This window comes from Tachypleus tridentatus, chromosome 13 (genome assembly GCF_004210375.1).
Source record: "Tachypleus tridentatus isolate NWPU-2018 chromosome 13, ASM421037v1, whole genome shotgun sequence".
Lineage (NCBI taxonomy): Eukaryota > Metazoa > Arthropoda > Merostomata > Xiphosura > Limulidae > Tachypleus > Tachypleus tridentatus.
In genome coordinates, this window is record NC_134837.1 from 269,024,262 (window position 1) to 269,050,880 (window position 26,619).

General features: G+C 32.6%; 1 protein-coding gene across 3 annotated transcripts; it reads right to left on the minus strand.

Moving 5' to 3' along the window:
- Positions 1–80: 80 nt before the first annotated feature.
- LOC143237308 (centrosomal protein of 78 kDa) lies at positions 81–25,597 on the minus strand. Of its 3 annotated transcripts, none has more exons than XM_076476410.1 (12): positions 25,168–25,596; positions 23,377–23,567; positions 22,355–22,427; positions 20,695–20,798; positions 18,044–18,220; positions 14,432–14,545; positions 12,857–12,921; positions 6,942–7,022; positions 4,228–4,334; positions 3,665–3,725; positions 1,022–1,099; positions 81–233 (listed from the first exon to the last, which is right to left on the minus strand). In XM_076476410.1, the coding sequence occupies exons 4-12, from the start codon at positions 20,714–20,716 to the stop codon at positions 93–95; spliced, it is 846 nt and encodes a 281-aa protein (XP_076332525.1). In that variant the 5' UTR covers positions 20,717–20,798; positions 22,355–22,427; positions 23,377–23,567; positions 25,168–25,596; the 3' UTR covers positions 81–92. The 3 variants fall into 3 exon arrangements, with proteins under 3 accessions (XP_076332525.1, XP_076332526.1, XP_076332527.1); XM_076476412.1 differs by lacking the exon at positions 81–233 and adding an exon at positions 598–724 and having other exon boundaries at positions 25,168–25,597; XM_076476411.1 differs by lacking the exons at positions 22,355–22,427; positions 25,168–25,596 and having other exon boundaries at positions 23,377–23,513.
- Positions 25,598–26,619: the final 1,022 nt, after the last annotated feature.

A 26,619-nucleotide genomic window follows, 5' to 3' on the forward strand; every position in this document is an offset into this window, starting at 1 on the left:
GATTCCAATCCTGTAATTGTAATGACAATAAAACTAGCTTACCCAAACTGAGACCGTAGCTTCTTGTTTTCCAGAAGAGCCTGTAAATAAAACTATCTGTCCAAAGACCTGTGGAACTTATCGAATGTTTCTGTTATGGCATCTAATGTTAAGTCATCGACAAGTGTTTGTCCTTTTGGTTGTTGTTGTTTTTGTTCAAGTTGAGACCGTAGCTTCTTGTTTTCCAGAAGAGCCTGTAATTGTAATGACAATAAAACTATCTGTTACACCAGTTCATAGACTTTTGTGATTTTGTTCAAGTTGAGACCGTAGCTTCTTGTTTTCCAGAAGAGCCTGTAATTGTAATGACAATAAAACTATCTGTTATAGCAGTTCATAGACTTTTGTGATTTTGTTCAAGTTGAGACCATAGCTTCTTGTTTTCTAGAAGAGCCTGTAATTGTAATGACAATAAAACTATCTGTTACACCAGTTCATAGACTTTTGTGATTTTGTTCAAGTTGAGACCGTAGCTTCTTGTTTTCTAGAAGAGCCTGTAATTGTAATGACAATAAAACTATCAGTTCATAGACTTTTGTGATTTTGTTCAAGTTGAGACCGTAGCTTCTTGTTTTCTAGAAGAGCCTGTAATTGTAATGACAATAAAACTATTTGTTACACCAGTTCATAGACTTTTGTGATTTTGTTCAAGTTGAGACCGTAGCTTCTTGTTTTCCAGAAGAGCCTGTAATTGTAATGACAATAAAACTATCTGTTATAGCAGTTTATAGACGTTTGTGTTTTTATTAAGTTATCTAATGTAAAAAATAGGTTATATAATTGGATAAACTTTAGAAACACTTTCACTACCAGTAGGAAGTTTACAAAGATGTTTTACAAAATGTGGCGTAAACCATAATTTAAATCCACTATTCTGAAAGAGAAATATTCCACCATGTGGCTGTTCCACTGAATCAAATATAAAACTAATAAAAGATTCTCATTCTGTGTTTTATTTAATAAACAACAAGTGATAACTTACATCTAAAAGTTGACTCTCTGTGGCTTTTCTTGCTGCTTCTTCCTTCTTGAGACACTGTTGTAATTCTTTTAACTCTCTCTGTAAAAGAAAACCATTTTTATAAGTTTACTAGAAATGTTAATAGAGTACTTAACAGGAAACTACAATAAAATCTTTTCATAGGTGTACGTTACCAAGTAGAGTAAATCATACAAAAACCATCAGTTATTCTGGTTTGAAAAGTTATGAACTAGAACTAAATGTAAGCTTAGCCAGTTCACATGTACAAGATCTTCTGTTATTTCTAAAGCTGTAATTACTTATACCAAGAGCAAATTAAAATTAGTTATTTTACACTTTATGGAAAACTGACATGTTCTGATGCATGTATTTTTAAAAATAATTCACCAATCAGGTGCATTTCTGATTGACTGTTCCTAATCACTGACAAAGGGTTTAGGAACTGAAATTTTCATTTCATTCATTAAACACAACAAATGCCTTTAACTGTAATGCTACCTTATCAAGTGTTAAATAATACATGCATAAAGTTTCGTAAGAAAATCTGGTCACAGATACAAAGTCTCAGGCTGAGTGTGTTATCAGTTTAAAAAACAATAAATATTAATCTGTATATATTTATATAATGAAGACACCAACAGACTTCTACATTTTGAAACTAAGAACATTATATCTTTATCAATCAAACAAATGTTTTAATAATTCTGAATTTGAGTAATAATTACTGTATTATTAAGTTTTTCTTTATAGATAACTTTTTCATAAAAGTAGGAAAACTAGAGGTAAAAGAAATTAATAAAGTAAAATTTTTCATAATTGTGTAGTTATTAAGGTAATAGTTTTTATATTGACATTAGTGTTTGTAAATTGTTTAAAAATATTTATGGACTTCATCTTCCCAAAATAAAAGTATTAATTAATGTAATAAATAAATATAACTTTTGAAATGATCTACTTACTTGTAGACATTATAAAATATTGATTAAAATGTAATGATATTTCAAGTTTTGAAAAAGAGAAACTGCAGTTCAACCTTTCATATTTAGTAATTAATTTTATACATAAAATATTCAGTGATTTACAGATGTCTAAAATTATTCATCAATCTATAAAGAATAATATCTTCCTTGTAAAAACTTAAGACCTACAGTCAATTATATAATGAAGTTCCAGTTAGTCCATCAATATATAAAAATGTAGATGATGTTAATTTATGTTGTGAATGGGAATTATTTATAGTTTTCATAAACATATTATTACTGGTAATTTAGATATAATAAAATATAAAATATTACATGAAAAACTCAAAACAGGCACTAAATACAGAATAGCAACAAAATGTAATAAGAATAATAGTCTAAAATATCTTAAAAACAAAAATGATGAATATATTTTAAAACGTAACTACATTACATCGTATTCAACCTGATGGTTTCTGGAATAGAGATTGTAAGTACTTAAAAAATAAAAATAAAATTATCTCATATAAATTAAAGAAATACGATACAGATTTATTGTTTGATCAGTTACAAATATAAGATTCAGGAATTGGAAGAAAACAATGTTATAGTTCCCGTTGATAAGGTAAACTGTAACATTGGTATCATTTGTAAAATGTTTTATGCATTAATTATGATAAAAGAAATCAATAGTACATAGACAGTTAAACTTGTTAACCAAATATCATGTTTTCTGTAATGATCCTCCATTAGTTTAGCATACTTGTCTGACTTTAATAAGTTCATTCATGCAGAACCCACTAATCTATGTATTCCACATCTGTCGTTGCGCAGGACACACTTATCTATGTATTCCACATCTGTCGTTATGCAGGACACACAAATCTATGTATTCCACATGTCGTTATGCAGGACACACTAATCTATGTATTCCACATGTCGTTATGCAGGACACACTAATCTATGTATTCCACATGTCGTTATGCAGGACACACTAATCTATGTATTCCACATGTAATGGTTATGCAGGACACACTAATCTATGTATTCCACATGTTATGCAGGACACACAAATCTATGTATTCCACATGTCGTTATGCAGGACACACTAATCTATGTATTCCACATGTCGTTATGCAGGACACACAAATCTATGTATTCCACATGTCGTTATGCAGGACACACTAATCTATGTATTCCACATGTCGTTATGCAGGACACACTAATCTATGTATTCCACATGTCGTTATGCAGGACACACTAATCTATGTATTTGTCACAGGACACACTAATGTATTCCACATGTTTATGCAGGACACACAAATCTATGTATTCCACATGTCGTTATGCAGGACACACTAATCTATGTATTCCACATCTATCATTATGCAGGACACACTAATCTATGTACTCCAAATCTGACATTATGCAGAACCCACTAATCTATGTACTCCAAATCTGACATTATGCAGAACACACTAATCTATGTATTCCAAAATTTGACATCATGCCAAACACACTAATCTATGTATTCCACACTTGTCATTATGCAAAACACACTAATCTATGTATTCCACACTTGTCATTATGCAAAACACACTAATCAATGTATTCCACATCTGTCATTACACAGAACAATTACAACTTTTCTTGTCCAGCAGTGTTTGGATGTTAATAGTTTTACCTTCAATTCTTCAGCAGATGATGATGACATGGATAAACAACTGGAAGCTACCTCATTTAGCCTGTTCAATATATCAACAAAATACTTTGTACCATCTGTTCAATATATCAACAAAATACCATCTGACATCAAATGTTATTAAGGTTTCAGTATCATGATTCTAATCTATTAACAATCAAACATTAAACTCTGCATAACAGAGGATTACCTTACTTGTTACTCTCTTTCCAGTGCTAGAAGATTTAAATAACAGAGGAATAATCTGCTAATCTCTTCAGTACTGACTCTCATAACAAAGATTCAAACAAATCTGTAATACTTTGTATTATATTTTTACAACCACAGATCTATTTGAAATATTTAAGCAAATTGTCAGTGTTAGATAATAAAGTACAATCTAAAAGTTTCCCATTAAACAACACAGGTTAGATAAATTACCCTATCTAATCACATTTAATAAAAACAGTTTTATAAAAAAAGTCATCTAACATTCACTATTTTTACACATTTATACAATAAATCATAAACTTTGTAATTAACAACATAACCAGGAAACAATGTACTCTTCTTTGGGTTTGATCAACTTCATAGAAGAATGTTTTGTCAAACAGTTTCTATGTTTTATTGGATCTGCGGATAAAGACCTTTTCTTCTGTTCAACTGCTCTCCTCTAGGAATGAATAAAATAAAAATAAATTAAATATTGAAGAAACAAAACTAGAAACATTCACAAGCTTATGGAAGAACTGATCAGTTACCCAGAATTTTTATTCAAGTGACAGACCAAAAATAGTACAAATAAACAATCAAAATTAAACATTTACTAAAGAGTCAAGTGATCAGAAGCCCTACCCAGTAAATATGTTTATTAAACAGTCAAGGTAGCACAAGCCTTATCCATTAAACATGTCCACTAAACAGTTGAGTTACCAGAAGCCCTATCCATTAAACATGTGTACTAAACAGTTGGGTTACCAGAAGCCCTATCCATTAAACATGTGTACTAAACAGTTGGGTTACCAGAAGTCCTATCCATTAAACATGTGTACTAAACAGTTGGGTTACCAGAAGCCCTATCCATTAAACATGTATACTTAACAGTTGGGTTACCAGAAGCCCTATCCATTAAACATGTCTACTTAACAGTTGGTTTACCAGAAGCCTTATCCATTAAACATGTCCACTAAACAGTTGAGTTACCAGAAGTCCTATCCATTAAACATGTGTACTAAACAGTTGGGTTACCAGAAGCCCTATCCATTAAACATGTCTACTAAACAGTTGGTTTACCAGAAGCCTTATCCATTAAACATGTATACTAAACAGTTGGGTTACCAGAAGCCTTATCCATTAAACATGTATATTAAACACTTGGTTTACCAGAAGCCTTATCCATTAAACATGTGTACTAAACAGTTGGGTTACCAGAAGTCTTATCCATTAAACATGTCTACTTAACAGTTTGGTTACCAGAAGCCTTATCCATTAAACATGTGTACTAAACAGTTGGGTTACCAGAAGTCCTATCCATTAAACATGTCTACTTAACAGTTTGGTTACCAGAAGCCTTATCCATTAAACATGTGTACTAAACAGTTGGGTTACCAGAAGTCCTATCCATTAAACATGTGTACTAAATAGTTGGGTTACCAGAAGCCCTATCCATTAAACATGTATACTAAACAGTTGGGTTACCAGAAGCCCTATCCATTAAACATGTGTACTAAACAGTTGGGTTACCAGAAGCCCTATCCATTAAACATGTGTACTAAACAGTTGGGTTACCAGAAGCCTTATCCATTAAACATGTGTACTAAACAGTTGGGTTACCAGAAGCCTTATCCATTAAACATGTGTACTAAACAGTTGGGTTACCAGAAGCCTTATCCATTAAACATGTGTACTAAACAGTTGGGTTACCAGAAGTCCTATCCATTAAACATGTGTACTAAATAGTTGGGTTACTAGAAGCCCTATCCATTAAACATGTATACTAAACAGTTGGGTTACCAGAAGTCCTATCCATTAAACATGTGTACTAAACAGTTGGGTTACCAGAAGTCCTATCCATTAAACATGTGTACTAAATAGTTGGGTTACTAGAAGCCCTATCCATTAAACATGTATACTAAACAGTTGGGTTACCAGAAGTCCTATCCATTAAACATGTATACTAAAAAGTTGGGTTACCAGAAGTCCTATCTATTAAATATGTATACCAAACAGTTGGGTTACCAGAAGCCCTATCCATTAAACATGTGTACTAAATAGTTGGGTTACCAGAAGCCCTATCCATTAAACATGTCTACTTAACAGTTGGTTTACCAGAAGCCTTATCCATTAAACATGTATATTAAACACTTGGTTTACCAGAAGCCTTATCCATTAAACATGTATACTAAACAGTTGGGTTACCAGAAGTCCTATCCATTAAACATGTGTACTAAACAGTTGGGTTACCAGAAGCCTTATCCATTAAACATGTGTACTAAACAGTTGGGTTACCAGAAGTCCTATCCATTAAACATGTGTACTAAATAGTTGGGTTACTAGAAGCCCTATCCATTAAACATGTATACCAAACAGTTGGGTTACCAGAAGTCCTATCCATTAAACATGTATACTAAACAGTTGGGTTACCAGAAGTCCTATCCATTAAATATGTATACTAAACAGTTGGGTTACCAGAAGTCCTATCCATTAAACATGTATACTAAACAGTTGGGTTACCAGAAGTCCTATCCATTAAACATGTATACCAAACAGTTGGGTTACCAGAAGTCCTATCCATTAAACATGTATACTAAACAGTTGGGTTACCAGAAGTCCTATCTATTAAATATGTATACTAAACAGTTGGGTTACCAGAAGTCCTATCCATTAAACATGTATACTAAACAGTTGGGTTACCAGAAGTCCTATCCATTAAACATACTAAACAAACACCATCATTATTTATTAACACTTGTAAAATATGTTTTATTTATACTTGTAAAGTATGTTAACAGTCAACTATATGAGAGAAGTTTATTACACATTCCTGATGCCTCTGAACAACAAATGTGGCCTGTCAAGCAATGTGGGACGTCTGGTACAAACACAACAAACTTATTTTAACACACCATGAGAACAGAGTAAGAACAGTTAAAATGTGTTAAGTACAGACTCTAAGTCCTTCTACTGCTCTAGTTGTAAACATCTAGTGTATGTTTTCTCCATGACACACAGAATTATACTATCAAACACAAACATAGAATGTTTCACAAAATGTACTTACTGCCCAAGGTTTTGATGACCTACTTCTGATTGGTAGAGACTTAGAAACAGACAAGATGTTTTCGTTAGGCAGCCAAGGGTACTATAGATGAAAAAACCATACAAACAATTTTATCTACTTATGCATTACAGGAAGCCCTGAGTACTATAGGTGAAAGAACCATACAAACAATTTTATCTACTTATGTATTACAGGAAGCCATGGTTACTATAGGTGAAAGAACCATACAAACAATTTTATCTACTTATGTATTACAGGAAGCCATGGTTACTATAGGTGAAAGAACCATACAAACAATTTTATCTACTTATGCATTACAGGAAACCATGGGCACTATAGATGAAAGAACCATACAAACAATTTTATCTACTTATGCATTACAGGAAGCCCTGAGTACTATAGGTGAAAGAACCATACAAACAATTTTATCTACTTATGTATTACAGGAAGCCATGGTTACTATAGGTGAAAGAACCATACAAACAATTTTATCTACTTATGCATTACAGGAAACCATGGGCACTATAGATGAAAGAACCATACAAACAATTTTATCTCCATATGTATTACAGGAAGCCATGGTTACTATAGGTGAAAAAACCATACAAACAATTTTATCTACTTATGTATTACAGGAAGCCATGGTTACTATAGGTGAAAGAACCATACAAACAATTTTATCTCCTTATGTATTACAGGAAGCCATGGTTACTATAGGTGAAAGAACCATACAAACAATTTTATCTCCTTATGTATTACAGGAAGCCATGGTTACTATAGGTGAAAGAACCATACAAACAATTTTATCTCCTTATGTATTACAGGAAGCCATGGTTACTATAGGTGAAAGAACCACACAAACAATTTTATCTACTTATGTATTACAGGAAGCCATGGTTACTATAGGTGAAAGAACCATACAAACAATTTTATCTACTTATGTATTACAGGAAGCCATCAGTACTGTAGATGAAAGAACCATACAAACAATTTTATCTACTTATGCATTACAGGAAGCCCTGAGTACTATAGGTGAAAGAACCATACAAACAATTTTATCTACTTATGTATTACAGGAAGCCATGGTTACTATAGGTGAAAGAACCATACAAACAATTTTATCTACTTATGCATTACAGGAAACCATGGGCACTATAGATGAAAGAACCATACAAACAATTTTATCTCCATATGTATTACAGGAAGCCATGGTTACTATAGGTGAAAAACCATACAAACAATTTTATCTACTTATGTATTACAGGAAGCCATGGTTACTATAGGTGAAAGAACCATACAAACAATTTTATCTCCTTATGTATTACAGGAAGCCATGGTTACTATAGGTGAAAGAACCATACAAACAATTTTATCTCCTTATGTATTACAGGAAGCCATGGTTACTATAGGTGAAAGAACCACACAAACAATTTTATCTACTTATGTATTACAGGAAGCCATGGTTACTATAGGTGAAAGAACCATACAAACAATTTTATCTACTTATGTATTACAGGAAGCCATCAGTACTGTAGATGAAAGAACCATACAAACAATTTTATCTACTTATGTATTACAGGAAGCCATGGTTACTATAGGTGAAAGAACCATACAAACAATTTTATCTACTTATGCATTACAGGAAGCCCTGAGTACTATAGGTGAAAGAACCATACAAACAATTTTATCTACTTATGTATTACAGGAAGCCATGGTTACTATAGGTGAAAGAACCATACAAACAATTTTATCTACTTATGTATTACAGGAAGCCATGGTTACTATAGGTGAAAGAACCATACAAACAATTTTATCTACTTATGCATTACAGGAAACCATGGGCACTATAGATGAAAGAACCATACAAACAATTTTATCTACTTATGCATTACAGGAAGCCCTGAGTACTATAGGTGAAAGAACCATACAAACAATTTTATCTACTTATGTATTACAGGAAGCCATGGTTACTATAGGTGAAAGAACCATACAAACAATTTTATCTACTTATGCATTACAGGAAACCATGGGCACTATAGATGAAAGAACCATACAAACAATTTTATCTCCATATGTATTACAGGAAGCCATGGTTACTATAGGTGAAAAAACCATACAAACAATTTTATCTACTTATGTATTACAGGAAGCCATGGTTACTATAGGTGAAAGAACCATACAAACAATTTTATCTCCTTATGTATTACAGGAAGCCATGGTTACTATAGGTGAAAGAACCATACAAACAATTTTATCTCCTTATGTATTACAGGAAGCCATGGTTACTATAGGTGAAAGAACCATACAAACAATTTTATCTCCTTATGTATTACAGGAAGCCATGGTTACTATAGGTGAAAGAACCACACAAACAATTTTATCTACTTATGTATTACAGGAAGCCATGGTTACTATAGGTGAAAGAACCATACAAACAATTTTATCTACTTATGTATTACAGGAAGCCATCAGTACTGTAGATGAAAGAACCATACAAACAATTTTATCTACTTATGCATTACAGGAAGCCCTGAGTACTATAGGTGAAAGAACCATACAAACAATTTTATCTACTTATGTATTACAGGAAGCCATGGTTACTACAGATGAAAGAACCATACAAACAATTTTATCTACTTATGCATTACAGGAAACCATGGGCACTATAGATGAAAGAACCATACAAACAATTTTATCTCCATATGTATTACAGGAAGCCATGGTTACTATAGGTGAAAAAACCATACAAACAATTTTATCTACTTATGTATTACAGGAAGCCATGGTTACTATAGGTGAAAGAACCATACAAACAATTTTATCTCCTTATGTATTACAGGAAGCCATGGTTACTATAGGTGAAAGAACCATACAAACAATTTTATCTCCTTATGTATTACAGGAAGCCATGGTTACTATAGGTGAAAGAACCACACAAACAATTTTATCTACTTATGTATTACAGGAAGCCATGGTTACTATAGGTGAAAGAACCATACAAACAATTTTATCTACTTATGTATTACAGGAAGCCATCAGTACTGTAGATGAAAGAACCATACAAACAATTTTATCTACTTATGTATTACAGGAAGCCATGGTTACTATAGGTGAAAGAACCATACAAACAATTTTATCTACTTATGTATTACAGGAAGCCATCAGTACTGTAGATGAAAGAACAATTTTCATTGTCTACAATAATTTCTCTATCATAATAGCAGTCGTATACCTGTTAACTAGAAACATTCCTCAGATGTTTTACACTTTGTAAACCATATAGTGATTTATTTTGTTTATCCTTCAATAGTAATTACACTTACGTTACTTAAGTAAACTTCCACTTTACCATAGGATAATTACTTCTTCCCTTTATTATGGAGACACTAATTATGATAATTACTATTTCAATAAACTATGGGCACGCTAGTTATGATAATTACTACTTCTCTTTACCACGAATACAGTATTAACAGTAATTACTACTTTACTTAACCATGAACATATTATTTACAGTAATTACTGCTTCTCTTTATCACGAATACAGTATTAACAGTAATTACTACTTCTCTTTACCACGGAATACAGTATTAACAGTAATTACTACTTTGCTTAACCATGAACATATTATTTACCGTGATGCTGCTTCGCTTTACCACGGAATACAGTTTATAACGGTGCTTACTACTTTGCTTAACCATGAACATAGTATTAACAGTAATTACTACTTCTCTTTACCACGAATACAGTATTAACAGTAATTACTACTTTACTTAACCATGAACATATTATTTACAGTAATTACTACTTCTCTTTACCACAAATACAGTATTAACAGTAATTACTACTTTGCTTAACCATGAACATATTATTAACAGTGATTACTGCTTCACTTTACCACCTAATACAGTATTAACAGTAATTACTACTTTACTTAACCATGAACATATTATTTACAGTAATTGCTGCTTCGCTTTACCACGAATACAGTATTAACAGTAATTACTACTTCTCTTTACCACGGATACAGTTATTAACAGTAATTACTGCTTCTCTTTACCACGGATACAGTATTAACAGTAATTACTACTTCACTTTACCACGGTACAGTGTTAACAGTAATTACTACTTCTCTTTACCATTTTAATACAGTATTAACAGTAATTACTACTTTACTTAACCATGGACATAGTATTCACAGTGATTACTACTTCTCTTTACCATGAATACAGTGTTAACAGTAATTACTACTTTGCTTAACCATGAACATTGTATTTACAGTGATTACTACTTCTCTTTACCATGGATACAGTATTAACAGTAATTACTACTTCACTTTACCACGAATACAGTATTAACAGTAATTACTACTTCTCTTTACCACGAATACAGTATTAACAGTAATTACTACTTTACTTAACCATGAACATAGTATTCACAGTAATTACTACTTCTCTTTACCATGAATACAGTGTTAACAGTAATTACTACTTTACTTAACCATGAACATAGTATTTACAGTAATTACTACTTCTCTTTACCACGAATACAGTGTTAACAGTAATTACTACTTTACTTAACCATGAACATAGTATTTACAGTAATTACTGCTTCACTTTACCACGAATACAGTATTAACAGTAATTACTACTTTACTTACTTAACCATGAACATATTATTAACAGTAATTACTACTTCTCTTTACCACGAATACAGTATTAACAGTAATTACTACTTTACTTAACCATGAACATATTATTTACAGTAATTACTGCTTCACTTTACCATGGACACATTACTTATGGTGATTACTAGCTTGGAACAGTAAACTAGACAAGATATTTATGGTAATTACTAGCTCTACATTGAACAATGTTGGGAAGTTTCTAGTAAACTTTACACGTTATTCAATGAAATATTTCTACTTAAGACTTGTCAATTAATTATCAAAAATTTACTAAATCAACTTGATGAAAGATAGTTTTCATATTAAGAAATATATTTTTCATCTTGAATTTACATTTTCATAGCCTCTAGAACTTCTTAAATGAATATATCTTTGTATCAGACCAAGCATTATCAGTCTATAAAACGATGACTAGAAGGAAGCAGAGCTGAATGGTGTGCAGGAAAAGAACAGAATAATGAAAGTACAAAAACAGGATACAAACATTACTGTATATGTTGTGGATTTAATAACTAGTATAATATTAACTACCAAACCTTCTTGGAAATCTACTGACATCTCACCAAACAGAGCAGGAGTATGATTCAGATTCTAGTTTACTGCTTGTAACTATGTACAGTCCTAAAACTCTTTTAGAAACCAGAACATTCAGAAGAAATCAAAGCTCATATCAATTGACACTCGAAAATGATGTTTTCAAACATTTCTTTTTAGACATTTAGAAGTTAAAGCTTAAATAACACAAGTACTTGAAATATGAACTATAGTTTGATGATACAGATTAATAATACAATTGTTTTATCGTGTTTGGAACACAATACTATAAAAGGTTTTGACAAGTGCACTTTGACCTAGCCATAGTGAAAGAAATAATTAATCTAACTGTTACATCACTGGACACACTGCTTGATGTAACTGTTACATCACTGGACACACTGCTTGATGTAACTGTTACATCACTGGACACACTCTTTGATGTAACTGTTACAACACTGTACACACTCTTTGATGTAACTGTTACATCACTGGACACACTCTTTGATGTAACTGTTACATCACTGGACACTGTTTAATGTAACTGTTACATCACTGGACACACTGTTTGATGTAACTGTTACATCACTGGATGCAGTGTTTAATATAAGTGTTACTTCACTGTACACAATATTTAATGTAACTGTTACTTCACTGTACACAATATTTAATGTAACTGTTAAATTCACTTTACCTCACATAGTTTTCCTTCATTGTTTCTTTTGAGTTTCTCCATGATTTGTTGCATCAATTGTCCTCCTGTATGAAGATGATAAATCACACATCTCACCAAGCAGACTGCTGTGTACAATGTGATGTACATCTGTTCTAAATCACATCAATTTGGAAACACTTAACCCTTATCTTGTTTTTATCCATTCAGTACGAGTGAGGCCAACATATTGTGTAACCTTGATTTGAACTGTTACAACACTCCACATGAGAAAATGATCAAAAAATAACAAGAAAAATTATAGACCACCATACAGTTATAGAAACAAAATATTAAAAATAGGTTTGGTTAATTTTGTTATGAGCCCACAATCAATTTGGAGCATAAACAGTTTAAAAAGCCAATGAGTTTAATACTTATAGTGTTAAAGAATAACAGCTTTCAGTAATTAATCTACCGGGTTACTTTGTTTCTGAGCTAACTCACAAGAAAGTAGCAACAGACATGAGTAAAGTTTTTAGGCTTATTCTCATAATAACATCTCATTTTACATGTATGGCACTATTAGGCAGGTATAGTTTAAAATATGAGGTGTTTTATAAATATAATTAGTTTCTAAACAGTAATTAAAAGAAACCAACCTCTCCTCCAATAAGAGGACTTTCATATTATGTTTCACATTACGATCACAAAGCTAACCAAGGAACTTTGTAAACAAAGAAGAACTAGTGTTTATTAACCTGAGTTTCAAGTTCCAGTATGATCCACAGGTGGTTAACCAGAAGCAGCATGAACCATATTCTTCTGGTGAGAATGTTTCTTACCTTGTTAGTTCTAGATCGTTATCTCCTACCCAAAGTTAAGTGATATGATGACAAACTTGTTCAGTTAGGTGTATGTGATATGATTACAAACTTGTTCAGTTAGGTGTACATGATACGATTACAAACTTGTTTAGTTAGGTGTATGTGATATGATTACAAACTTGTTCAGTTAGGTGTATGTGATATGATTACAAACTTGTTCAGTTAGGTGTGCGGATAATGATTACAAACTTGTTCAGTTAGGTGTACGTGATACGATTACAAACTTGTTCAGTTAGGTGTATGTGATATGATTACAAGCTTGTTCAGTTAGGTGTACGTGATACGATTACAAACTTGTTCAGTTAGGTGTATGTGATATGACTACAAACTTGTTCAGTTAGGTGTATGTGATATGATTACAAACTTGTTCAGTTAGGTGTATGTGATATGATTACAAGCTTGTTCCTACTAAATCACAGTCCACTCCTGAGTAACATTAATAAGTGACCTCAGGACTACAGCAAAGACATAAATCAAAATTTTGGGTTAACTAAACTACAAACAATTTTACTGTTCAACAAACCTTCAACCTACTGTCAGGATACACAATCATCAGACAGTGTATGACCAGGCATGATGACATGGATTGTGGTGAAGGTCCCAAATCATCTTTACATATTTTCACAACAAGTACATCTCCAAACAAAGGCTGCTAACTGAAACAAGGAGCTGATGAAAGTCTTAAATATATATGGAGTTAGGAGTTGCTTTAAAAAATTCAACATGTTACCTATCTTGGAGTTTCCCCTGAGGTCCAGAATCTCCAGAGCTATGTTGACATTCAAAGTGGTCAGAAAAGCTTGTGCACCTTTAACAGCAATCCCACAGTTCTGCAGATCCAAAGCTGAAATTATATCTAAAGTTAATTTTTAAAACATAGCACTTTCTTAGAAAAAAAACATACGAAGCAGAAAAGATGTTTTTAATAAAATAATTTAGATTAACTAAAAATCCTTACTGGTTATTTAGGTTTGTCAAAACAAAAAAAGATAGTCAAATGTCAGTAAAACTGCAAGTTAAAAACAGATATATGTTGAATGTCATTAACCTGGAAAATTAAACTCTAAAAAACAATTGTCTCAAATTAAAACAGCAACTCATTACCTGTTATCATGTCTGCAAATTTAATAATACATGTGCCACTTCACAATTTTAAATGTCTTCTAGAAAAAAGCTAAAACTCTGGGTACAGTTTGTATAGCATGTGATAAAAGAGAGGTTAGGGCTGAAACCAAAGAGACTGGTATCAACCACACATCAAACTTATTATAGAGTTATGTTACCAACAGCAGAATTCAAATACAAATTAGCAGATATGAAACAGTAACTGTAAAACACATGGAGTCAAATAATTCCAGTATTTATTAATAATAAATGAAGCAGTAACTTTATAAATAGACATAAGGAACTTGTTTATGATATGAAATAAATGAGTGGTGTTTTGAACTGTCTTTTATTCAATAAAATTAACCTATTTTTATCTAGGATTTTCAGAATACGAACCACTGTTGTTATTAAATTTTAATTATTATTATTATTCTCAACACTAACCACAAATATGAAGCACAGTCTGTTATTTCAATCTGAACTTGTCATTATGTTATACCAGTTTGGGGAATTTCACCCACAATCTCTAACCAGAACAAGAATGAAACTAGATTTTATATACAGGGTCATTATAAAGTCCTTGTGCAGTTTTGAATTTTCATAACTTCAGCTCTATACATGATGAAATTAACCTGTAAAGAGCATTGACAAATGTGATGCATTTATTTTATCGTGATTTAGCAATAAATTGGTTATTATTTTTATTTTATTAATTTGTTCATTATTTTATTTGAAGAAATAGGATTGACCTATGGCATCAATAGAAGAGAAAGTGAACTGTGTCCTGTGGTTAGGCAAGTTAAATCTGTCATCACAGTCCAAAGAAGATTTAAAACCAATTACAATAGAGATGTATCACACAGGGATTCCATAACTGGATGAATAAATTCAAAGAAACTGGTTCTGTCAATGATAAGCCACGATCTGGATGGCCAAGTGTAAGTGAGGAAAATGTAGCAGCAGTAGAACAATCCTTTATTCAAAGTCCACAGAAATCAGTAAAATGGGATCTCTGGTATTCCAGACTCAACAGTGGGTAAAACTCTCAGAACAAAACATCTCACAACAATCAAGTCCACCAAATGTTGCTAGAAGAGGATTATCATGCACGATTGAATTTCTGTCATCAATTTAATGAAACATTTGTCAGTAATGCCTCATTTTTAAACCATTTAATGTTTTCTGACAAAGCAACATTTCACATTAGTGGTAAAGTCAACAGGCATAACTGCTGCATATGAGGCACTGAAAAGCCACATGAATTTGAGGAACATGAAAGAAATTCTCTAAAGATCAGTGTTTGGTGTGCATTAGGAAAGGACCCTGTAATTGGGCCATTCTTTTTTGAAGGACAGATTGTTGATAGTAACAGTTATTTAGAAATGCTGCAAAATCTGAACTCACACCATTAGGAGTGATATCAGGTATAGTTTCAGTGAGATGGTGCACCTTGTCACTTTGCTCAGACATAGTTTCTTAATGAAAATTTCCCTAACAGATGGATTGGAAGACCTGAACCTCTCTCCTGGCCACCATGGTCAATAAATTTGAGCACAATGGATTTCTTTTTTATGGGGACATGTAAAGACTAGTGGTTACTCAACAAAAACTTGCTCTTTAAATGACCTGTGAACTAAGATAACCAATGTGATTCAGGATATTACTGAAATTTAACTGCAAAACGTATTCGTAGAACTTCGGAACTGCATCACGATTTGTATACGTAATGATAGTAGACATGTTGAAAATTAAATTCTCAAGAATAAATACGTAAAAATGTAATAAATTCTTTCATCAACCCTTTTTTACAGTTTGATTTTACCATGTATAGAACTGAAGATATGAAAATTTAAAACTGCACAAGGACTTCATAATGACCCTGTATTTATTTGTAATGCTTTAAAAAGCTGAATAACTGACAATAATAATTTACTAGCATTAAACCCTATACAAATATAGGTTTATTGTGTTGAATAAAAGATAACTCAGGGCACCACACATATGTGTGCATGTGTGTTGTTATTTTAACTCAAAAACAAGCCAAAACAAAAATGCTGCATCAACTGAAAAGATGCCAAGGTACAAGCTGCAATGTGGGATTATAAAATGTACCCTAGGTTTCACAGATGACTGCTGAAGTTGGAACCACATAGCAGTGGGGATACACCATCTATAAGACTTAACCTCCATTTGCCACTCTCACATAAAAAATACAGAGTAGCAATAGATATAGAATTAGAAATATAAATTAAGAGAGCAAGATGTCAGTGCTCAAGTCCACAACATCCCACATCTATATCACCCTTCACTGCCTGCAGACAGTTGTTGGAAAGAATTAACTGAAACAAAAAAATAAAGAAATAAGGTACTACCATTTAGGGGTAAGCGAGATAAAAACTTACCTCTTGATGTTAGCATGCCAGCCCCCAATATGGTACAAAGGCACTAATTAACAGCACAGCAAATGAACTATACCAGCATGAAGTGTCCCATCCAGCTGTCCAAACTAGTATCGCTCCCAACCACCACTCAAGTCTACTGTGATGATCATGCTCTAAACAAGCCTTCATATGCAGCAAGATGTACATCAATATAAAGTAGTACCAATTCATTAAATGACCTTATCCTTAACTAAAAATACATATTTGACATTTGAAGTAAAGATTATGCAGTGTTTTTTAAATTATATATAACAAACTAATATAACTAGTCAGAGGTTTGCATTTGCTGTTTTTAATGTAGTCCTTCCTTATGATCTTGTTTTCCTATTTAACTTCATTAAAATGTAATTATTTTCACTAATATGTATGTGTGTGTGTGTGTGTGTGTGTGTGTGTGTATGAAAATACTTCACCCATGTATAAAGCCTCATTTCCTTTGTTCAGTATGAGAATACTTCACCCATGTATAAAGCCTCATTTCCTTTGTTCAGTATGAGAATACTTCACCCATGTATAAAGCCTCATTTCCTTTGTTCACATTGGTCTCTTCACCCATGTATCCAGATACTGATGTCCAAACATATATATAGTACAACTCTATGACAGGTCAGAGGTTGTTTTGTTCACATCTGGTACAACTTTGTTGTAAGTGTGAACCACTACACAAACACTATAACAACAAGAAACTAACCAACCACTACACAAACACTATAACAACAAAAAACTAACCAACCACTACACAAACACTATAATAACAAGAAACTAAACACCCACTACACAGAAACTCGACTGACCTTTCAGCCACATATCTTCTTGAAGGGCATTGGCTAAGGCTACTGCTCCATCATCTGCAATATCTGGGTTATTGTTGAGTGTGATCCTTCTCAGGCCAGAAAGCCTGTCCAGATTTGGACATCTGTAGCGAAGACTTTCCTGCCATGCTTCACCGTGAAGCGCTTGATTGACTGAAGCTTCCAAAAAACATTTCTTATTTAAATATATTGCACATTTCTAACTTAAATGTCAAATAACACTACATATATAGTAATGTTACAACATACATCTGTACTAATACACTGAAGCCTGGAGTTTGAACTAACTCCAAAGCCAGGTTTTGACTAATAACCAAGGTAAATAATCTGTGTTGGGATTATTACTATAAGAACTGGCTTTAATAAATAAACATCAGTGCAAAATGGAGAACCAACAGTCACACTCCATCTGTTGCAATAATAATTTTTCCCTTAATTATACCCTTCTTCAACTTTTAAGACATATTTACAGAAACTTGGAAGCAAACACTTTGGTAAGGTAACACTCACCATGATAACAAACATTGTACACCAGCTAACACTCGCCATAACAAACAGGGTACACCACATAACACCACTTAAAATGAATGATTCAGAATTATTCATATGTAAGTGTATAAATAATAATAACACTGTTGGATATGATATGCAATAAAAACATGTACAGAGGGTAGTGAGTGAAACATTTGGTTTATCAACAACATATTCCTTAGTACCATATAGTTTGAAGAGAAATAAAACTACAAAACACAAAATGTACTTATTGCTGGTATTCCTTGTTATAGTGAAAGAGAAATAAGCCTTATTTGGTTAGAAATATACAAAAAAAATGACAAGAAAATACCACTATGTTATATCTCATTATTGTTGTGCTATCTTTAAATTAAATTAGGATATAATCAGTTGACAAGGGCATTAAAATTAGTCATAGATACTAATAATAGTGAGGATAACCAACACATCAATAAAATTATTTGCTGTTGCACATTGAATACCTCTAGTTAGATGGGTTAAAAGTATTTGCTGTTGCACCTTACATACCTCTAGTTAAATGGGTTAAAATTATTTGCTGTTGTACATTACATACCTCTAGTTAGATGGGTTAAAATTATTTGCTGTTGTACATTACATACCTCTAGTTAGATGGGTTAAAATTATTTGCTGTTGCACATTACATACCTCTAGTTAGATGGGTTAAAATTATTTGCTGTTGCACATTACACACCTCTAGTTAGATGGGTTAAAATTATTTGCTGTTGCACATTACACACCTCTAGTTAGATGGGTTAAAATTATTTGCTGTTGCACATTACACACCTCTAGTTAGATGGGTTAAAATGAGTTGCTGTTGCACATTGCATACCTCTAGTTAGATGGGTTAAAATGATTTGCTGTTGCACATTGCATACCTCTAGTTAGATGGGTTAAAATTATTTGCTGTTGCACATTACATACCTCTAGTTAGATGGGTTAAAATTATTTGCTGTTGCACATTGCATACCTCTAGTTAGATGGGTTAAAATTATTTACTGTTGCACATTGCATACCTCTAGTTAGATGGGTTAAAATTATTTGCTGTTGCACATTGCATACCTCTAGTTAGATGGGTTAAAATTATTTGCTGTTGCACATTGAATACCTCTAGTTAGATGGGTTAAAAGTATTTGCTGTTGCACCTTACATACCTCTAGTTAAATGGGTTAAAATTATTTGCTGTTGTACATTACATACCTCTAGTTAGATGGGTTAAAATTATTTGCTGTTGCATATTACATACCTCTAGTTAGATGGGTTAAAATTATTTGCTGTTGCACATTGCATACCTCTAGTTAGATGGGTTAAAATTATTTGCTGTTGCACATTGCATACCTCTAGTTAGATGGGTTAAAATTATTTGCTGTTGCACATTACATACCTCTAGTTAGATGGGTTAAAATTATTTGCTGTTGCACATTGCATACCTCTAGTTAGATGGGTTAAAATTATTTGCTGTTGCACATTGCATACCTCTAGTTAGATGAGTTAAAATTATTTGCTGTTGCACATTGCATACCTCTAGTTAGATGGGTTAAAATTATTTGCTGTTGCACATTACATACCTCTAGTTAGATGGGTTAAAATTATTTGCTGTTGCACATTGCATACCTCTAGTTAGATGGGTTAAAATTATTTGCTGTTGCACATTGCATACCTCTAGTTAGATGGGTTAAAATTATTTGCTGTTGCACATTGCATACCTCTAGTTAGATGGGTTAAAATTATTTGCTGTTGCACATTACATACCTCTAGTTAGATGGGTTAAAATTATTTGCTGTTGCACATTACATACCTCTTGTTAGATGGGTTAAAATTATTTGCTGTTGCACATTGCATACCTCTAGTTAGACAGATTTATTAAATTAACTGTATTAACATTTACTTCTGATATGTTCAATGTAGCTTCCTTTGAACAGAAGCTATTGGTAAGATAGGCTTGAATGTACAAAACTGTGCACTAAAAATACAATATTAAGTAACACGTTTTTAAAAAATGAATCACACATATACCTACACAAGATAACCAAAACATTTATATGAACCAAAAACAATTAATTTACTGATTAATATGATTCTAACAAGCTAAGTCATCATACCTTTAAAACAGAGGCTATACATACAGCACCTTGCACTGATATCCCACAACTACTTAGGCTGACAGACTTCACAGACAAAGTGTTTCTCAGAGCTTTACAGATAGCTAAATGCAGAAAATATGGACCACAGAAAAAGTGTTATATATTTAGTTTAGAAGGAATCTCTGGTTATATCACACAAAACATGCAACATATTAGAAAAAGTTTAACTCGTATAATAGCAATAAATTAATTCCAGTAACAATTTAGTACAGTTAATTAATGTTGGAATATACATATATGAATAACACAGATAAACTGCCTATATACACACTAGCTGAAGTACCTGTCCCTAGACAAAAGTTACATAAATTCATGATTAATGAAAATTTATCTTGACACATGAAAAGTTGTTCCCATTATACATAATTGTAAAAAAATAACCATAAAAGTGTAAGATATAAAATGTGAAACAGCAAAGTTGCAGGAATTCAACAAACCTTCTTGTTAAGATCCATCAATAGGGGACAGGGCAGTGGTAAAAAAATACAAAATTTGAGGAAGATCCATTCAAAGGAGTTGAGATAGTGGCAAAATTCAATAATATATCCATAAAAAAACAAACAGAAGACTGAAACATTTGTATGTACCTTCACATGGACACAATGATCACACCATATATATGTAAAAATGGCTTGTTTGGGTTGAAAAAAATTTTTACGTAGAATTTTACATATACATTTCTCTACACCACTCTATGATTACACCAATTACGGTGTAGATCCATCCACTGGAAGTGAAGTAGTGACAGAAACTACAGAAACATCCTTAAAATCTACAAACTTGAAAACTTAAGAATGTGTATGCACTCCCACATGAAATTCCACATCAATTAGTGACGAACTATCCACACCCTATGAAGTAGTTACATGAACATATAACATGTTCAAATATACATATTATATGCTTTATTTCAAATGCATCTGTGTAGTAATAGTTATATCCTGGCTAGCACTGAGCTATAAGAAGTATATTTTCTAATAACATGCAATATTCTCTGTTGGTTAAAACAATATTTTAATACTGACACTATTACAAATATGTATACATACTTAGTATAACATCACTGCTTGATAACACACTTACATGGAGAACAGCAAAGTCAGTTGATCTACAAGGATTTGGTTATGAATTGACAACCCAAGTAATGCTGTTCATTAGTGAAGTCAGTCAACCTTCAAGGATTTGGTTATGAATTGACAACCCGAGTAATGCTGTTCACTAGTGAAGTCAGTCAACCTTCAAGGATTTCGTTATGAATTGACAACCCGAGTAATGCTGTCAACCAGTGAAATCGGTCAACCTTCAAGGATTTGGTTATGAACTGAGAAACCCAAGTAATGCTGTGAACCAGTGAAGTTAATTGGGCCTTGAGGATTTAGTTACAAACTATGTCACCTGAATAAAGTTATTGACAAATGAAGTCACACTTTCTTGTCTCTGCATTACTATCTTGCTTGAACAAAGTAACTAATAATTTATTACATAAAAAGCTTTTAGAATTCACATATTCTATAAGTTTTACATCAAATACAACACTAATACAATGATCTTAACTGAACATAGCTTTATGATTTACACATAAGATCTATTAATGGTGAATATTATAGATTATACACACCTTCTATTCCTCCTTTTCCAATAGCACAGTGTAAAAAAGAAATATGTTGAAGACTGTTCGTATTTTGAAAAGCCTGGGATCAAAGTGAATTATAAATCAATACTTGGAAGTAACCAAATATTACAGAACATAAGGATGAAAGTCTATTTTCTTGAAATTAACACAGAATATATATTTAACATTAAAAAACATCAACACGAGAAAACTAAAAACAACACATTTGGTACGCTGGTTCAGCAGAGAACAGACGCAGTATGTTTGAGAACTTTAACAGAACAGATGTTTCTACACTCAAGAATGTATCAGTAAAGTATTTTTGTTTCTACCAGCAGCTACAATCCATTAAAGTTTTTAAACATAATAAGCCTGAGACAGTAAAATAAGTAAACTCAAGATGGCACATGGGAATAATATTACAGTTTTTTCTAAAAATACTTTATTCATATCCAGTATGTCTAGTAATATAGATTTAAGATGGACTGAAACTGTAAAACAGGAAGATAAACAATTATTTAAATAGCTCTCTCTGTAATATAGAAGAATTACAGGATAATTTATCCAAATGTTTCACTTACTTGTTAGTTTAACAATTCTTTCTATGGATGGTCTGTTTAGTGATGGAATATACATGTTGGAAATGAAAACTCAGGTAGAACTGTTTTATATGTTCATGTTCGTTAATAAGATCATCTGAGAGAAGTTTATTTACAAGAACTTCTACCTACAAACAGTTCGTTTGAATACATTATTTAGTCATCTTCATCCAGCTGACACGAACATTACAAGTAAGGAACTGGGGTTAAAAGGTCAAATCCATTCAGAAAATATTAAAAACTATAGAATTTTAAAACAGAAGATATCTTTTACTCTGACATCTATACTAAATGTATGTTTCACAATAGCTTTTCATGTTTTTAGTTAGCAAAGCTGTCAGAGACTTTAGTGAAAGAAACCTGAGAAATCCAAGTAAACCAACTAACTAACTCCAAAACATAAATTATAAAAAAAAAAGTTACTCTTACCTTACACAAGTCATTTATTTGTTGTTCAGAAAGTGGAAGCCCTCCCAGTTCCAACCCAACTAGTTCTTCAATCTGATTTAAACATTTTACTAAACTCTGGCAGAGATTGTCAAGAACAGACACCCTCAGAACAGCTGGCAATTTAGTCAGTTTTTTTGCTGACTGGAGAAGTTGAAATTTAGATAAATCTCCTACATAGGCATAGAAACATACATATATATAAATATGCATATATAAATAGCCATTTAATGTACTAAAATATCCTTACCTTTCACCATACACTCACACGTGTTTCTGTCCCTGTAAACTTAGATTGAAACTTTAGGGAAGAAAGCAATATGGAGATACTGTGGTTCATAAGATGTAAAAATTACAGTAAAATTGACTAAACACAGGTACACCAAGTAAAACATGGTTCATCAGATGTAAAACATTACAGTAAAATTGACTAAACACAAGTACACCAAGTAAAACGGTTCATCAGATGTAAAACATTACAGTAAAATTGACTAAACACAGGTACACCAAGTAAAACATGGTTCATCAGATGTAAAACATTACAGTAAAATTGACTAAACACAGGTATGCCAAATAAAACATGGTTCATCAGATGTATAACATTACAGTAAAATTGACTAATTGTTTCCCCCCAGCACCAAAATCTCTGGCATTGGATCTGTAGATCCCAGCCAAGGCAACATTCTTGTCTGGTCCTGAAAAGAGCCGTTCAAGTCAACTGTAAGTCATGTTTGTAATCGCCAGCCATCAGGTTATTCCAACCACGGGGCTCTGGCCTGGCTCACTTCCCTTATGCCTCCCTCGTCCAGGTCTCCCTTCTTACAGTTAACTTTCATATCCCGACCTCACTTCTTCACCTTAAACAAGTTAAAACAAAATAAAGACAAATTCTCACATAAAGTTCAATAATCTTTTACGAGAGGGGACGAAGAGGAACCACAACGTTCCTGACCACTCCTGTTGGTGAGAGAATTCTTCAGACTTCTCTCTCTCTAAACTAAACCCCTGCCAAGTTTATTTGCATTTGCACACACTGACTTGAAGACGAAAGGCGGAAGACTTCCGAAACATCGTCTTCTACATTTGTGTCTCCACAATAGGCAGTTGCCGTCCATTCTACAAAGTTTCATCGTGCTATACTTTACTTTCCACTGGAAGATGGGGAAATTCTTAAACGTTCTAGGGGCTGTTAATTCTCCCACAAAAAGGCTTCATGGAGGGTTCACTTCTTTTAACCATTTACACCACAATACAGTAGAATGTTGTCTATCAGTCAGTAAAATGTGGGCATGCCACAAGTCACAAGAAAATCTATGCACTCTGTAGGCCACAATACAGTATGACAGATGAACTTTGCAAGAAATAAAAATATTTGTTACTCTTAATTTTGGTTTTATTTATTCTTGAAACAGAATACTTCCAGAGACCCTGTGAAAATGTATCTAGTTACTATCATACATATAATTCCATCCAAATTTAACTAAAACTATATATTACTAGTACTGTTAATGCATAAAAGTAGACGGCACTTATTACTATTAACGAGTTTTAATACTGTTTATTGTTCTGAAGACACTCACAGCCACTCTGTAATTTAAAATATCATTCTTTAACTTAAGACTCATGAGCGGGGTGATACTGAAACAAATGTAAAGTAATTTCACGAGATGATAGTTTATCTAAGTACTCACTAATAGTGACAATTTAGCCTAAATAAAATGTCATGATTAATTCGTTTATATTGCTTAACTTTATTTCAAATCAATAAATTACCTCTAAATTCTGGATGGTTTTTGAAGTAGTTACTTGTAAGGGATATCCACTTGAAATTTCTATTAACAACTAAAGCTTTGCAAAATGGTGGCCAGTCTTCAATTTTTAGCCTATCCGTTTGCAAGTCCAAAACATGGCCTTTGACACTCGAAAGAACCGTTCGATGAGGGCAAACGTTATACACCTCACAATGATAGTTGTAAGACGTTACGAAGTCCGGGCTTTTCCCTTCTTTATTTTGTAGCATTATTCCAGCAGCATGCATTTGAACTGATTTAAGTAAATAAATAAAACTTTTGATTAACTTTATATCTTACACTTTACAAGAGATAGGTCAACAACACATTCTGTACACAGAAAAACATTTTAAATAATCTGTCCTATAGTTTAATGATGCTATACCACGGGGTGTCGCTCTTCCCACTAGAAAACAAAAAACTGGCGGGTATTTTTGTTTAAGTTTCTCTGTTCCTATTGTATAGACACAGAGATAACCGGGAGTGCTCAGAAAATTCCTTTCTCTTCACTCCGCACATGAGATTTGTTTTTTCGTTCATGCTACCTGAAAAAAAATACAATAAACGAGCAAACAATTTTCAGCTTAAGGGAGCTGATGACAGGCACCCAGTGATGAGCTTGAGTATCGTAAGCTTTATATACAATACATAGTAGAATCATCCCACTAGAAAAGAAAATCAGTGTATATTTATATATACATACATACGCACACTAATGATAAGCGATTATCACACTTGCAATTCGATTTTATTTGTACCTATTCCGATTAAAAGTATCAGTTATTCTAATGAGGTCATTTTTAGAACGATAACACTGAAACAATAAAAGACTAATCAGTGATGGCGAGAAAACCCACTTGTAGAGAAACATGTAAAAACGGCTTGCTTGGGTTAAGAAAATTTTTATATAGAGGAGCGAACAACATTTTGACCTTCTTCAGGTGAACTTGACGATGACCGAAGAAGGTCGAAACGTTTTTCCTCTTCTACATAACAATTTTCTCAACCCAAACCAGCCGATTTTACATATATAATAAAAAAAAAATACTAACAAATGACCTAAGTATCTATGTTTTTGTACGATATATGTATAAATGACCAATCACTTTGCATAACTGATTGACAAGTTTTTTTTATGAGTATTATACATCTAAACGTGAACAGTCTGTTGCCCGTGTGAAATAATTAACACGTTGCTTCAAACGAAGCAATACAAAGCACTATCTACAATACAATGATCTTTGACATGCATTATAGGCAGTAAATTTCGAAGAAGATAACGTGTCTCTCGACTTGCAAAACTCAAAAGAGACTTCTTCAGAACTGTATATTCCAGAATGGTCTGATGTACAGATACTTAATGTTTTTACCTACTATAATAAATTGGCCTGATCCATTGATATTTATGAGAATAAAGATTACCACACAAAAGTTT

What these genes read in the sequence shown, in the direction of transcription:
- LOC143237308 (XM_076476410.1), bottom strand. Translation starts at nt 20,716, where the DNA reads ATGTATAGCCTCTGTTTTAAAG. An exon ending in ATGAAGGAAAACTATGTGAG is followed by an intron (nt 7,023 to 12,856) that starts GTAAAGTGAATT and finishes TTTCATCTATAG; the next exon opens with TACCCTTGGCTGCCTAACGA. An exon ending in CATCTGCTGAAGAATTGAAG is followed by an intron (nt 1,100 to 3,664) that starts GTAAAACTATTA and finishes TTTCTTTTACAG; the next exon opens with AGAGAGTTAAAAGAATTACA.